The sequence below is a fragment of the Pantherophis guttatus genome, chromosome 10, assembly GCF_059756535.1.
Source record: "Pantherophis guttatus breed Tessera chromosome 10, ASM5975653v1, whole genome shotgun sequence".
NCBI lineage: Eukaryota > Metazoa > Chordata > Lepidosauria > Squamata > Colubridae > Pantherophis > Pantherophis guttatus.
This window is the reverse complement of record NC_142072.1, coordinates 4248004-4262272: the sequence shown is the minus strand read 5'-3', so window position 1 is coordinate 4262272 and position 14269 is coordinate 4248004. Positions and strand designations below refer to the sequence as shown.

Genomic DNA, 14269 nt, shown 5'->3' with positions numbered 1-14269 from the left:
TGCTCAAGCATACCAGGGGAGCCAAGTCATTCAGAAGCTATAGGAGAGAGGAATGCCTTCTGCACATGCACAGAAACACCCTTGCTCCTTCTGTGGGAGAGAAGAGTAAGAGAAGAGTGCTTTGATGTGTCCGTTTTTTTAAAAAACACAAGAACAAATTATAGATGCTTCTAGGACAGTATTGGGAACTTCTGAATGTCTGGACTTAACTTCCCAATCTTGGGAACATCTTAATGTCTGGACTTCAACTCCCAGACTTCCCCAAGCAGCATGGCTGGCTGGGGAATTCTGGGAATTGAAGTCCACAGTTCCCAAGATTGATCAGCACTGCTCTAGATCCATTCCTAACAGACAGTGTCTTCAAGGGTTTTCCCAGGGGCAATCAAGCCTCCCAACCCTGATTTGTAGTTTTGTAAACCCAGATATTAGGATGATTATGATGGAGTCCAACCAGCGAATGATTTGAGGGATGAGGAACCTCAAAAGGGGGAAAAAATAGGTTATATATCCCAAAGGTGCTTTTCAAATGGCAACTGGACTTCGTTTTTTTCCTTGAAGACATTTCGCTTTTCTTCCAAGAAGCTTCTTCAGTTCTGATGAGAAGCGAAAGGTTTTCAAGGGAAAAAAACCCAAGAAAGTCCAATTGCCTTTTGGAAAAAGCACCTTTGGGACAGCCGTAATCTGGATGAGAGATTCCACAGAGTTGGAAGGGGACCTTGTTGGTCATCTAGTCCAACCCCCATGCAAGTGGGAGACCTTACACCATTTCTGACAGATGGCAGTCCAGTCTCTTCTTGAAAGCCTCCAGGGATGAAGCTCCCACAACTTCCGAAGGCAACTTCTGTTCCATGGGTGGATTGTTCTCAGTGTCAGAAAATTTCTCCTCATTTCTAGGTTGAATCTCTCCTTGATCAGTTTCCATCCGTTATTCCTTGTCTGGCCTTCAGGTGCTTTGGAAAACAGCTTGACCCCCTCCTCTCTGGGGCAGCCCCTCAAATATTGAAAGACTGCTTTCGAACTGCTAGATTGGCAGAAGCTAGGACAAGTAACAGGAGCTCACCCCATTACACGGCACTGGGGATTCGAACCGCTGAACTGCTAACCTTTCGATCAACAAGCTCAGCGTCTTAGCCACTGAGCCACCGCATCCTTCCCAGATATATTGGTACTTCAGCCTTTACTCTGGATGCTCTTTTATAATCCAGATGGAGAACCAAGGGGGTTGAAACTCTTCTCCGTGTGCTTTTAAACCAGGGAGGGGAGACAGGCAAGCCAATATTTAACCCCCAGATGGAGTCAGGAGTGGGAAAAGTTGAATGAAGGAAGGAATTCCCTTCCCTCTGACTGTAAGAGGAGAATAACCGCTGCTGCTGCCAAGCCGTAGCGATAAAAACCAGTTTAACCAGGATTGATAAACCCGTTTGGCTTGCTCCAGGCACGCATTAGCAATGCCGAGATACAGTGAAGAGATGTTCAACGTATCCTCCTTGCATCACGCGAGTTGGGCCCTGTGGGTGTGCGATGGTGCAGAGGCCGATTGTCTAGTTTAATGTGGACGTTGCCGAGCAGAGAAATCTTTGTTTTTATTTTATTTTTTATTACAGTTCTACACCACCCCTCTCACCTGAGTAATGCTAGGCAGCTTATAACAATGGTTACTAAACCATCCTTGTCCATTCCACCTGTACAGGACGCGTGTGTGGTGTGTGCTCCAACCTGTTGCATTCAAGATGGACTGGACTACAAGGCCCATAATGAAAGCTGTGGTCCCCTACATTTGATGAGGGAGGTCAATTGTAGGGAAGAGTCTCTCTCTCTCTCTCTCTCTCTCTCTCTCTCTCTCTCTCTCTCTCTCTCTCTCTCTCTCTCTCTCTTTCTCTCCTCCTTCTCCTCCTTCTCCTCCTTCTCCTTCTCTCTCTCTCAATCTCTTTCTTTCACTCCTCCTTCTTCTCCTTCTCCTTCTCCCTCTCTCTCTATCTTTCTCCCTCTTTCTTTCTCTCCTTTTCTCTCTCTCAATCTCTCTCTCTTTCTCTCCTCCTTCTCCTCCTTCTCCTCTCTCTCGCTTAACCTCTCTCTCTTTCTCTCCTCCTTCTCCTCCTCTCTTTTTCAATGTCTCTCTTTCAATGTTTCTTTCACTCCTTCTCCTTCTTCTCCTTCTCCCCCCTCTCTCAATCTTTCTCCCTCTTTCTTTCTCTCCTTCTCTTTCTCTCCTTCTCTCTCTCTCCCTCCCTCTTTCTTTCCTTCTTCTCCTTCTCCCTCAATCTCTTTCTCTCTCATTTTCTTTCTTTCTCTCCTCCTTCTTTCTCCTCTCTCTATCTTTCTTTCTTTCTCTCTCCTTCTCATTCTCCTCCTCACTCTCTCTCACACACACACACTTCCCCCCCCCCTCTCTCTTTCTCTCCACATGTTCAATGACACACTTGCTTCAAAGGCTTTGATGACTGGTGGCTATTAGCTGCTACAGGTAGTCCTCGACTTACGACCAGAATTGGGACCAGACTTCCTGTTGCTAAGCGAAGCAATTCTCAAGTGAATCATAGCCAATTTTACCACCATTTCTGCCACAGTCCTTAAATGAATCTGGATTGCCTCATTGATTTTCCTTGTCAACAGCCGGCCGGGAACGTTGCAAATTGTAATAACGTAATCATGGGAAATTTCAACCATGGTAAATACATGCCAGTTATAAAGTCCCCAAATTTTGATCATGTGACCTTGGGGACGCTGTAATAATTGTAAGTGCAAGGACCAGCTGTCAGTTACTTTTTTCAGTGCTGTTATAACTTCAAACAGTCACTAAATGAATTGCTGTAACTTGAGGATTACTTGTGCATATAACCTACCTCTTTGGGGAGGGGGCATTCTTAGCAAGCGTTTGGCAGTGCAGAATAATAGAGGTCGGGGGGGTAGAGAATGCTTGTTGCAAATTGCAACCTTCCGAGCTATTTTATATCAGCCGACACAGAAGCGAATTTGGATTTGGGTCCTGAGAACTGCATTGCAAGGAGCTGCTCCTAGGAGACACGTCCGTTTTGCCAGAAAAAAATTTAATGGTTGTTGTGGGTGAAGGGAAGAAGCGAGGAAGGGAACACAGAGAAAGTGAATGGCTGATGCCTTCTGGGGATCCCCCACGGCTGACGAACTGCAGCTCCTTTGTTTCTCATCCAAAGATCAAGACGGCCAAATGGACAGAAGCAGCTTCCAAGCATCTTTAGTCTGCAAAGTAAATGAGGGGATGAATATTATTATTTCTTCAGATTTGCCTTTTGGTATCGATTCTGTTATCTTCTAGCCCTTCGTTCTTTTCTTCTTTCTTTCTTCTTTCCTTCTTTTGCTTTTTCCCCTCATTCCCATTTCCTTCCTTCCTTCCTCCTTCCCTTCCTGAATTCCCATTTCCCTCTTTCTTTCTTTCTTTCTTTCCTCCTTCCCTCCCTCCCTTTCACCCTCCCTCCAAGTCTCATTTCCTTCCATCCTTCTTTTCATTGCCATCTCTTTTGTTCCTTCCATTCTTCCTTTGTTCCTCCCTCCCTCCCTTCCTTCTTCCCTTCCTGAATTCCCATTTCCCTCTTTCTTTCTTTCTTTCTTTCTTTCTTTCTTTCTTTCTTTCCTCCCTCCATCCCTCCCTCCCTCTCTCCCTCCCTTCCACCCTGCCTCCAATTCTCATTTGCTCCTTTTCATTGCCATCTCCTTCCTTCTTCCCTCCCTCCCTCCCTTTCACCATCCCTCCAAGTTTCATTTCCTTCCTTCCTTCTTTTCATTGCCATCTCCTTTGTTCCTTCCATCCTTCCTTTGTTCCTCCCTCCCTCCCTTCCTTCTTCCCTCCCTGAATTCCCATTTCCCTCTTTCTTTCTTTCCTCCCTCCCTCTCTCCCTTCCACCCTGCGTCCAATTCTCATTTCCTTCTTTTCATTGCCATCTCCTTACTCCCTCCCTCCCTTTCACCATCCCACCAAGTCTCATTTCCTTCCTTCCTTCTTTTCATTGCCATCTGCTTCCTTCCTTCTTTTCATTGCCATCTCCTTTGTTCCTTCCTCCCTCCCTCCCTTCCACCCTCCCACCAGTTCCCATCTCCTTCCTCTTTTCATCCCCATCTACTTCCATCCTCCCTTCCACCCTTCCTCCCTTTCTTCCTTTCTCTCTAACTGTACTTCAGGCAGTGGTGGGATTCAGCCGGTTCGCACCACTTCGGGAGAACCGGCTGTTAACTTTCTGAGCAGTTTGGCAAACTGGTTGTTGGAAGAAATCATTAGGGCAGAGAACCGGTTGTTAAATTACTTGAATCCCACCACTGACTTCAGGGTTATCCTGTTCCTGTACTGTTCTTCCCTTTCGCCTCTCAGTTGCCCCTACTAATAGATTCCACCTCCTACCCCTCCCCCACACTCCATTCTTTCCCAATGTCTTCGCAGCCGCCATCTTTGGCACTTACAGGAAACTCGCAACTCTCTCTCCGCAGTTATGGGACGGGTGTCCCACTCATCCCACATGGAGACCATGTAAGGCCCAGAATCTGAGGCCTGCACCTTTCGGATGACTAAGGAGCATGCTCTCCACACCTCTTCCCGTCCTCTGTGAGCTGCTCCTTTTAGATCGATGAGATAGGATCTGTTGATTCCACTAAATTTCGCACTGAAGATCCGTCCTTCCTCACGCTGTTCCTTCCCGCGGAACCAGCTGCACTCGGAAGGATTTTGGATATCGTCTAAGTATAGGTAGACTGATTGGCCAACCCGTGGATTCGGTGGGAATTGGACCACGCGGGAGCCTTCGGGGTGGAAGGAGAAAGGCGAATCTGGAATGAGATAGAAAAGTGAGGAGCTCAACACGCCTTCGATCTCTCTCGACAAAACACTGTCTTTGAAATCAAGCAACACCCTGTGTCTGAGGAGATTCTCAGTCATCCAGGCCTGTTTTTTCTCTTGAAGGAGAAGAAGATGTTTCACTTCTCATCCAAGAAGCTTCATCAATACTGGCAGGATGGAAGGATTAGTTCTGACATGTTGGGTGGGATGGAGAGTGGGGGGAGGTCGGAACTAATATTTCAGTTTTAAGTATCGAATGCGATTTTAGCGCACACTTTATTTGAGGTTGCCGATTGATGGGGAGGTTGGGCTGCCCTTCCACTCTTAACAACAGCTGGATTGGGCATTTTTAAGAAGTCACTTATTACAAGGGAAGGGGAGGGGAGGGGAGGGAAGGGAAGGGAAGGAAAGGAAAGGGAAGGGAAGGGAAGGGAAGGAAAGGAAAGGAAAGGAAAGGAAAGGAAAGGAAAGGAAAGGAAAGGAAAGGAAAGGAAAGGAAAGGAAAGGAAAGGAAGAAGTGGGAAGGGAAGGGAAGGGAAGGGAAGGGAAGGGAAGGGAAGGGAAGGGAAGGGAAGGGGGCGTGAAAGGGAAGGGAAGGAAATAGAGAAGAAGGAAAGGAAAGGAAGGGAAGGGAAAAGAGAAAGGGGAACAATGGAGAGGGGACGGGAGGGGGAGGAGAGGTTAGGGGAGAAGGGAAGGGAAATGAGGGGAGGGGAAGAGAAGGAAGGAAGAGAAAGCGGAGGAAGGAGAAGGAAAAGAAAGAGAAAGAGGGGAAGCAATGGAGAGAGAGGAAGGGGAAGGGGAAGGGGAGGGGAGGGGAGGGGAGGGAAGAGGATCGGAGGGGAGGGAAGAGGAGTCCCCGAGGCCATTCTTCCCTTCCACTCCTCAGTTGCCCCCACCAATATATCCCAACTCAATTCTTTTCCAATGTCTTCGCAGCCCCCATCTTTGGTACTTACAATAAACTTGCAGGTTTCTCACTCCAGTGACGGCACCACTTCCGCCTAGTCCCATCATGGAGACGGTGTAAGGGCCAGCATCCGAGGGCCGCACTTTTCGGATGATTAAGGAGCATCCTCTCGCCAGATCTTCCCGTCCCGTGTAGGCTGCCCCCGTTTGGTTGATCCTATGGACTCCCTCGGTGGAATCAAAATCCGCTCTGAAGATGTGACTTTCCTCACTTGGGTCTCTCCCTCGGAACCAGTTGCAGGTGGTAGGAGCTCGGTTGTCATCTAAAAATAGGAGGACCGGTTTCCCCAAACGGGGGTAGGGTGGGAATTGAGCTATGTGGATGGTTTCTGAGGGTGAGAAGTTGGCAGCGAAAGCCAAAACTGGAAAGCCGGAAAGAAACATGAGGAGGTGAACTTGTTGCTTCGATCACTTTTACATTGTAAGACCCTCACAATTGCCCTGAATTATGAGACGGGCAGCTTACAAATTCAACCAAGAAATGAACGCTTCATACACAATCTAACTCCAACATAACCATTTTGGTTCTTGGAGAGGTGGAAAAAAAACAGGCTATCCATCCAAATTCCTAATTGGGTGATAATTTTATTAGGATCGCTCAAATTAACAAGAGGTGCCAGTTTCTGTGTTCACCAGAAGGAGGAGGAGGAGGAAGATATAGACAAGCAGGAGGAAGAGGAGGAAGGAGAGGAGGAGGAGGAAGAAGAAGAAGAGAAGGGGAAGGAGGATATAACAAGCAGGAGGAGGAGGAAAAGGAGGAGGAGGGTATAGAGGAGGAAGAGGGGAAGAGGAAGGGGAAGGAGAAGGAGGGTACAGACAAGGAGGAGGAAAGGAGGAATATGAGAAGGAGAAGGGGAAGGAGAAGAGAAGGAGGAAGATAAAACAAGCAGGAAGAGGAGGGGAAGCAGAAGGAGGATATAGACAAGGAGGAGAGGAGGAAGAGGAGAAGGGGAAGAGAAGGAGAAGGAGGATATAGACAAGGAGGAGACGAGGAAAAGGGGAAGAGGAAGAAGAAGAGAAGGGTAAGGAGGATATAGACAAGGGGGAGGAAAGGAGGAAGATGAGAAGGGGAAGGGGAAAGAGAAGGAGGATATAGACAAGGAAAGGAGGAAGAGGAGAAAGAGAAGAGGAAGAAGAAGAGGAGGAGGAGAGGATATAGATAAGGAGGAGGAAAGGAGGAGGATGAGAAGGGGAAGGAGAAGGAGGATATAGACAAGGAAAGGAGGAAGAGGGGAAGGAGAAGGAGAAGGAGAAGAGAAGGAAGGGGAGAAGCTGAAGGAGATGTGACATCCCCTGTGGAGCTATCAACTTTTTTCCAAGGGTTTCTCCTGTCACTCCCTCGGTCTCTTGACCAGCGAACTTTCAACAGGGAATTTCCCACGATGCACCAAAGGACAAGAGCAGCTTTTAGGACGACGGTCCAAAGTTCACCGCTGCTCCCTCCCCCTGCATCCCACCCAGTATCCTCTGTCGGCCTCTGAGCACACCTGAGCCAATGCAAGAGCATCAGAGATACGTTTGTGGTGCCACGGAGCATGGGGCGCGGCCTCCCTCAATTCCTCTGCTCTACAGCCTTCCCAGGAGGCTCCCCCAACCTGGTGCCCATAAGCTGCGACAGTGTGCCAAGTCTAGAGCCCCGAAACACCCACCCACCCACCCCCATCCAAGGTGTAATTGGAGACCGCAGCCCATTTTAATCTTCTGTACGGTCAATGGCTCTTGTGTGGTTTCCTTACTTCCACCTTTCCCTTCTCACCTGCCAGGATTAAACCGATCCAGCGCATGGTGGGACAGATCAGAAGTGCTGGAGAGAGACGTTCCCAAGACAAGACGAGCTTCGTTTGGGATCCAAAATGGTGGGTTTTTTTTAAACCTTATATAGCTTTAGACACTCTTTTCAAAAGGGCAGGGGGAGTTTCCAGGGAAATCCTGCCAAATGGAGGGGATATGAGAACGCCGGAATTAAAGGTTGGGCAAAAAAGATAAAGAACCGTGCGTTCCTGGAAAGAAAACCCGTTTTCCAACTTTTTTGCTGGCAGCTTTGCAAGACTTTATAAATACAGATTAACACAGTTGGAAGGGACCTTGTAGGGTCCAACCCACCCCCACCCACCACCCACCCCCGTCCAAGCAGGAGACCTTGCACCATTTCTGACCGATGGCAGTCCAGTCTCTTCTTGAAAGCTTCCAGTGATGACGCTCCCACGACTTCTGAAGGCAACTTCTGTTCCATTGAATATAGAATAACAGAGTTGGGACCTTGGAGGTCATCTAGTCCAACCCCCCTGCCCAAGCAGGAGACCCTACCTACACCATTTCTGACAGATGGCAGTCCAGTCTCTTCTCGAAAGCCTCCAGGGATGAAGCTCCCACAACTTCTGAAGGCAACTTCTGTTCCATGGGTTGATTGTTCTCACTGTCAGCAAATTTCTCCTTATTTCTAGGTTGAATCTCTCCTTGTTCAGTTTCCATTCATTATTCCTTGCCTGGCCTTCAGGTGCCTTGGAAAATAGCTTGACCCCCTCTTCTCTGGGGCAGCCCCTCAAATATTAGATTTAAACAATATAGAGTTAACTCTTTTTTTTTTTTTTTACTTAGTTCTGGAACATTTTTTTCCCTTCCAAACCAATTCAGGGATTTCCCCTGATTCTTTGCTTTGTGTGGTTCGAGTTGCTTAATCAATGGTGACCTTTTCCCTTTTGTTCTTGCTGTTACATAAAAAATATAACAATGCCCTTATATAAAGGAATGGTGCAATCATTTTTTGGCCCAGATACAGCCATGTCTCCCACCATAATACGGCTTCTTCCCAGCTGCAAACTGTACAAAGGCCTCCCTCGCTGCCATCATCATCTTCATCATCATTTTTTTTTAAAAAAATAAAACAACAGCAGCAGCAGCAGACTTTATAAGAAATAGCAGGCAAAACTAATTTTGTGACCAAAAGAAGAGATTATTATTATGCGGCGGTAGCGGTCCCTGCATTGAAGCTGCATGAAGATCCCCAAATCTGTTACTACGTTGGCAATTTCATTCCCTTTTTTGGGGGGGGAATCTACAGGGTCTGGAATCTTCCAGGTTCGAGACCCGCGCTCCGCACGACGGGGTGAGCTCCCGTTCATTGCTCCAGGTCCTGCCGACCTAGCAGTTCAAAAGCATGCGAATGCGAGTAGATCAATAGGTACCACTTCAGTGGGAACAATGCTCCATGAGCCGTTGGCATATAGCCATGCTGGCCACATGACCACAGAAATTGTCTTCGGATAACGCTGGATCCTTCGGTTAAGAATCAGACATGATTGACAGGGAAACTTTACCTTTTTTTACAGAATTTGGCAACTTGGTTTCATGATTTCTGCCTTCCGGATATAATTCTTGATGGTTTTCATGGATGGTTCTTCAAATTCTCAAAACTGCAGTTTAATCAAGGTGTTCACGTACCGTGCCAGGCCCAAACTACAGGATGGCTTCACATTCACCAAATGTGAGAAGACAACGGTTGTGTCTTTTTGTATCGCAACCCCAGTCTGCTTTGGTCCAGGTTGGCCAACCATCCCAGTAGATTACTTCCACAACCCTGCTACACTGCAGTGATTTGCTTAATGACTGTGGCAAGAAAGGTCGTAAAATGGTGCAAAACTCCCTTAACAACCGACTCACTTAGCAACAGAAATGTTGGGCTCAGTTGTGGTCGTAAGTCCAGGACTGCCTGTCCTTGATTCCTAGAACAGCCCAATTCTCCTCCCTTCCATGGTGAGGAGAAACATCTGACCAACTCCTGGAGATTCTACAATCTCTGCTGCCCCCTAGTGGCTGAAGCTGCCATTTCTTATAACTTCAAACAGTCACTAAATGAATGGCTGTAACTTGAGGATTACTTGTGCATATAACCTACCTGATTGGGGAGGGGGCATTCTTAGCAAGCGTTTGGCAGTGCAGAATAATGGAAGTGGAGGGGTAGAGAATGCTTGTTGCAAATTGCAACCTTCCGAGCTATTTTATATCAGCCGACACAGAAGCGAATTTGGATTTGGGTCCTGAGAACTGCATTGCAAGGAGCTGCTCCTAGGAGACACGTCCGTTTTGCCAGAAAAAATTTTTTAATGGTTGTTGTGGGTGAAGAGAAGAAGCGAGGAAGGGAATACAGAGAAAGCGAATGGCTGATGCCTTCTGGGGATCCCCCACGGCTGACGAACTGCAGCTCCTTTGTTTCTCATCCAAAGATCAAGACGGCCAAATGGACAGAAGCAGCTTCCAAGCATCTTTAGGCTGCAAAGTAAATGAGAGGATGAATATTATTATTTCTTCAGATTTGCCTTTTGGTATCGATTCAGTTATCTTCTAGCCCTTTGTTCTTTTCTTCTTTCTTTCTTCTTTCTTTCTTTTGCTCTTTCCCCTCATTCCCATTTCCTTCCTTCCTGAATTCCCATTTCCTCCCTCCCTCCTTCCCCCCATCCCTCCCTTCCTTTCCTTACCTTTCCTACCCATTACCTTTCCTCCTGCCTTTCTTTCTTCTCACCAATCATCTATCCGCCCATCCATCCATCCCTCCATCCCTCCATCCATTCTTCCATCCAATGTCGGCCTTACCAGATAGATTAGGCAGGAAACCCAAACCACTCCCTTTCACCTCTCAGTTGGCCCTTACTAATAGTTTCCACCTCCTAACCCCACCCCAATTTTTCTCCAAAATCTTTGTAATCACCATCCTTGGCACTTACAAGAAACTTGTAGCTGTCCCATGGCAGTTATGAATTCACTTCCCCGTAATTCCAACATTTGGACCGTGTAAGGTCCAGAATCAGAGGCTTGGACATTTCGGATCATTAAGGAACATCCTCTCCATAGATCTTCCCGTCCTGTGTAGGCTGGCCCTCTTGCAGTGACCTGATTAGCCTCCGTTTTCAATATCTGTCTGTTTCTGTTTGGCTCACTGCCTCGGAACCAGTCGCACTGGATAGGAAATTGGGCATCTTCCAAGTGAAGGAAGGCGGTTTGTCCAACACGGGCATTCGGTGGGAATTGGATAATGCGGACAGTTTCGGATGGCTGGAAGTTGGACGCTAAGGCCAAAACTGGACAGCAAGCAGGAAACATGAGAAGGTCAATATGGATTCTACCACTGTCAACAAAACACTTGATGTGCAATCAAACGCCATCAAAGTCAATCTTGGCCCTTGGATTAACAACCCCAATTCCAAATTCCTAGCTGGGTGGTAACTTTATCAGTAGCACTCAAATTAAGAGGAGGAGGAGGAGAAGGGAATTAGGGAACAAAAGGAGGAGGAGGAGGAGGAGGAAATAAGGCAAGGAGGAGGAGGAGGAGGAAGAGGAGGAGAGAATGTAGAGTGATTCTACACGTTTACATTAAAATATATTCTTTCATTATCTAATCACCCATTGTTTAATTTTATCATTTCACTGCTAATCATAATATTTTTATGCATGTTTAATAGTACCATCATTCAATCTTTCTGCCCTCCCAACGTCCCTTCTCACCTGCCAGGATTAGCCCAATCCAGCTCATGGTGGGATGGATAGAAGGTGTTGGAGACAGGAGTTCCCGAGATGGAGATGAGCTTCGTTTGAGGTCGAAAGTGGTCTTTTTAGCCTTATATAGTCTCCAACACACTTTTCAGGGGTGGGAAATTCCAGGTACTGTAGGTCCTGCCAGATGCTGGAAAGGGAGATAGGAGAATAACCGGAATTAAAGATTGGGCAAGAGCTAGAGAGCCATTTCTCAACTCTTTTGGGAAAGTTTAGCTTTTGGGCACCAGAAATGGGCTGCCAGCCAAAATTTCAGCACGGCCAGATGGGCAGAATTTCCCCGAAGGATTTGTCAAGAGCTCAGTTTGATTGCATTCCAGTGGTGGGTTTCTACCGGTTAGCCTGGGTTTGGCAAACCGGTAGCGGCAAAAGCGGGAGGCTCCACCCACCCACCCGGACGTCATCACGGATGCTCTCTGCATGCATAGAAGCACCGCGTGCAAGCAAAGGAAACGCACACATGGGCACACTCACAGTTCCAAACCGGTAGCAAAAGTAAGTGTGTTGTAGTCCGCTAGCGGCCTGTGCAGATTGTAGCTGATTCTGACAGTGAGGAGGCTGGTGTGGTGCTGCGCCAGCAGCCTGTGCAGCTGGCGCTCGAGTCGGACAATGAGGAGGCTGGAGAAGATGTGGTGCCAGAGGCAGGGATTCATCCAGGGCCTTCAGAACCTCCAGAAGCTTCCATGAGTGAAGAGGAAGAAGAGGAGGAGCCTCTTCTCGATGCACGAGCGAGCGCATAGAGCTGCCAAAAGGCAGGAGTGGCTCCTCAGGAGGAGGTCTCCTCGAGAATAAGGCTTGGGGCTAATTGGCCACTCCCTTAGCTTATTTAAGGAGGAACACTGATTGCAGCAAGCTGTAGGGAACAACTTTAGTTCACTCTCCTTCGCGTCTGGATTCTCTGCAAAATTGCTTCTGGGCTTTCTGCCAACCCTAGTAAGACTGTGATTACCTTATTTTAGGGTTCTTGTAGGCTGTTAAGAAAGTTAATTGACAGCCTTTGTTTGAAACTGTTGCAATATTTTCAGGATCAGACTCAATAAGATCAACAAGAGTTAAAGATTTAACTATATATTCTTTTATTTACATTAGGCATTCTATATTCACTGAATATTCACAGATAGAAGCAAGGGAAATGGTGTAGGTAGCTCCTTATATATACAATGGGTGGAGCTATATGTGGGAGTGGTGAATTATGAATACATTAAGAAGTGAAGAATAAGTTAACCCCTGATACCCTGTCTGTACACTATTTACACATTGGAGAATAAGGCATTTATATCTGACAAATCCCCCTCTAAATGCCGATTCGTTATACAACACCAGTTACATTCAGATTCAGGACAGTACAAAACATACAACTTAGAAGTTAAGTATTTATGCTGTTTAGAAGGTAAAGGCTTCGTTAATATATCAGCTAATTGTTCTGAAGTGTCGCAATGCACTGCTTTAATAAATCCATCCTGAGATAATTGTCTCACATGTTTAAATTTTATATCTATATGTCTGGATCTTTGTCCAATGGCATCAGATCTAGATATTTCAATGGCTGCTTTATTGTCTTCATGCATAACAAAAGGCAGAGCAGGTTTTTTCCAGACATCTGAAATTAAATCATTAAACCATACAAGATTATTTGCGGCCTTGGATAAACAAACATATTCCGCTTCTGTTGTTGAAGTAGCCACTAGTTCTTGTTTACCAGTGTACCAGTAAACTGGACAGTCATTTAAGAGAAATACATAACCAGATGTGCTTTTTCTGCATGAGGTGTCTCCAGCCCAGTCTGCATCTGCATAACACGTGAGCTTTGGTTCTTTAATATCATTAGGTTCTAACATTAAACAAAAGTCTAGTGTACTTTTTAAATATCTTAAAATTCTTTTAACAGCTTCCCAGTGGTACATTGTTGGTTTGCTGACATGCCTAGATAATAAATTGAGTGGTAAAGCGATGTCCGGTCTAGTCCAATTAGATATGTAAAGGAGTGAACCTATGATTGATCTATAGAATGTATTGTCCTTGAACTCGGGAGAAGATTCATCAGAATTCCTTAGAAAGTCAGTTTGCATAGGGGTATCACAAGGTTTGGCATTGTTTAAGTTGCATTTATTTAAAAGATCTATGATCTTATCTCTCTGGGTAAGTTTGAATCCCCTTTTTGTCTTATTAATTTGGACACCAAGGTATTTGTTTACCTTGCCTAAAGATTTCAATGAGAAATGTTCATTTAGTTTAGTTACAAAAGTTTCTCTTCTTTCTTTATGTTTTCCTATGTATAAGATGTCATCCACATAAATCAATACAAATTCAATGTAATCATCACCCCTCTTGACAAAGAAACAATTATCAGCAGTGGTAGCGTTGAAGTCCATGGTCTTAAGTACTTTTACTAAGCAATCATACCACCGTTTACCAGATTGTTTTAGCCCGTATAAACTCTTGTTTAACAACCAAGTCTCATTTCTGTTTGTGTATGGACTATGAGGTGCTCTCACGTATATTTCTTTATCTAATTTTGCGTGTAGGTACGCAGTCTGTATGTCATATTGGAATACATCTAGATTGAGTGCTGAAGCTACCACTAGAGCTGTTTTGACACTCTCTGTTCTTACAGTGGGGGAATACGTGTCAGTATAGTCCTCTGGATATTTCTGTGCATAACCCTGTGCAACCAATCTAGCTTTGTATAGAGTATTTCCTCCCTCTAAATTCTTAATTTTATATATCCATCTGGTACCAATAATTGTCTTATCTTTAGGTGCAGATGCAGGTGTAAATACATTTAGTCCTTGTAAACTTTCCATCTCTTTCTTCATTGCTAATTCCCATTTTTCTTTTTCTTCGTGAGGAAGTTTTAACACTTCCTCGTATGTATTGGGTGTTGTTGGTTCACCATTCATGTGCATTACATAATCCTTGTATTTATTTGGCATTTGATTTCTGGTGTTTCTA

At 45.8% G+C, this 14269-nt stretch overlaps 2 protein-coding genes across 2 annotated transcripts; both read right to left on the bottom strand.

Annotated features, from left to right (window-relative positions):
- Positions 1-3028: 3028 nt before the first annotated feature.
- On the bottom strand, positions 3029-7674 carry LOC117677881 (cell adhesion molecule CEACAM10-like). Its single transcript, XM_034438428.3, has 4 exons — positions 7527-7674; positions 5761-6132; positions 4429-4791; positions 3029-3216 (listed from the first exon to the last, which is right to left on the bottom strand). Exons 1-4 carry the CDS (start codon positions 7552-7554, stop codon positions 3212-3214), a joined length of 768 nt encoding a protein of 255 aa, XP_034294319.2. The 5' UTR covers positions 7555-7674; the 3' UTR covers positions 3029-3211.
- Positions 7675-9899: 2225 nt separating this feature from the next.
- On the bottom strand, positions 9900-11376 carry LOC148112345 (cell adhesion molecule CEACAM8-like). The gene is made up of 3 exons (XM_087876251.1): positions 11270-11376; positions 10492-10845; positions 9900-10039 (listed from the first exon to the last, which is right to left on the bottom strand). The coding sequence occupies exons 1-3, from the start codon at positions 11295-11297 to the stop codon at positions 10035-10037; spliced, it is 387 nt and encodes a 128-aa protein (XP_087732377.1). The 5' UTR covers positions 11298-11376; the 3' UTR covers positions 9900-10034.
- Positions 11377-14269: the final 2893 nt, after the last annotated feature.

Excerpts from the sequence above, each read along its gene's own strand:
- LOC117677881 (XM_034438428.3), bottom strand. The coding sequence starts at position 7,554 with ATGCGCTGGATCGGTTTAATCCTGGCAG. Across the intron at positions 6,133-7,526 it reads GATCGGTTTAATCCTGGCAG|TTTTGGCTTTCGCTGCCAAC; the intron begins GTGAGAAGGGAA and ends CCGGCTTTCCAG. Across the intron at positions 4,792-5,760 it reads GAGAAACCTGCAAGTTTATT|ATTCGCCTTTCTCCTTCCAC; the intron begins GTAAGTACCAAA and ends ATCTCATTCCAG.
- LOC148112345 (XM_087876251.1), bottom strand. The coding sequence starts at position 11,297 with ATGAGCTGGATTGGGCTAATCCTGGCAG. Across the intron at positions 10,846-11,269 it reads GATTGGGCTAATCCTGGCAG|TTTTGGCCTTAGCGTCCAAC; the intron begins GTGAGAAGGGAC and ends CTTGCTGTCCAG.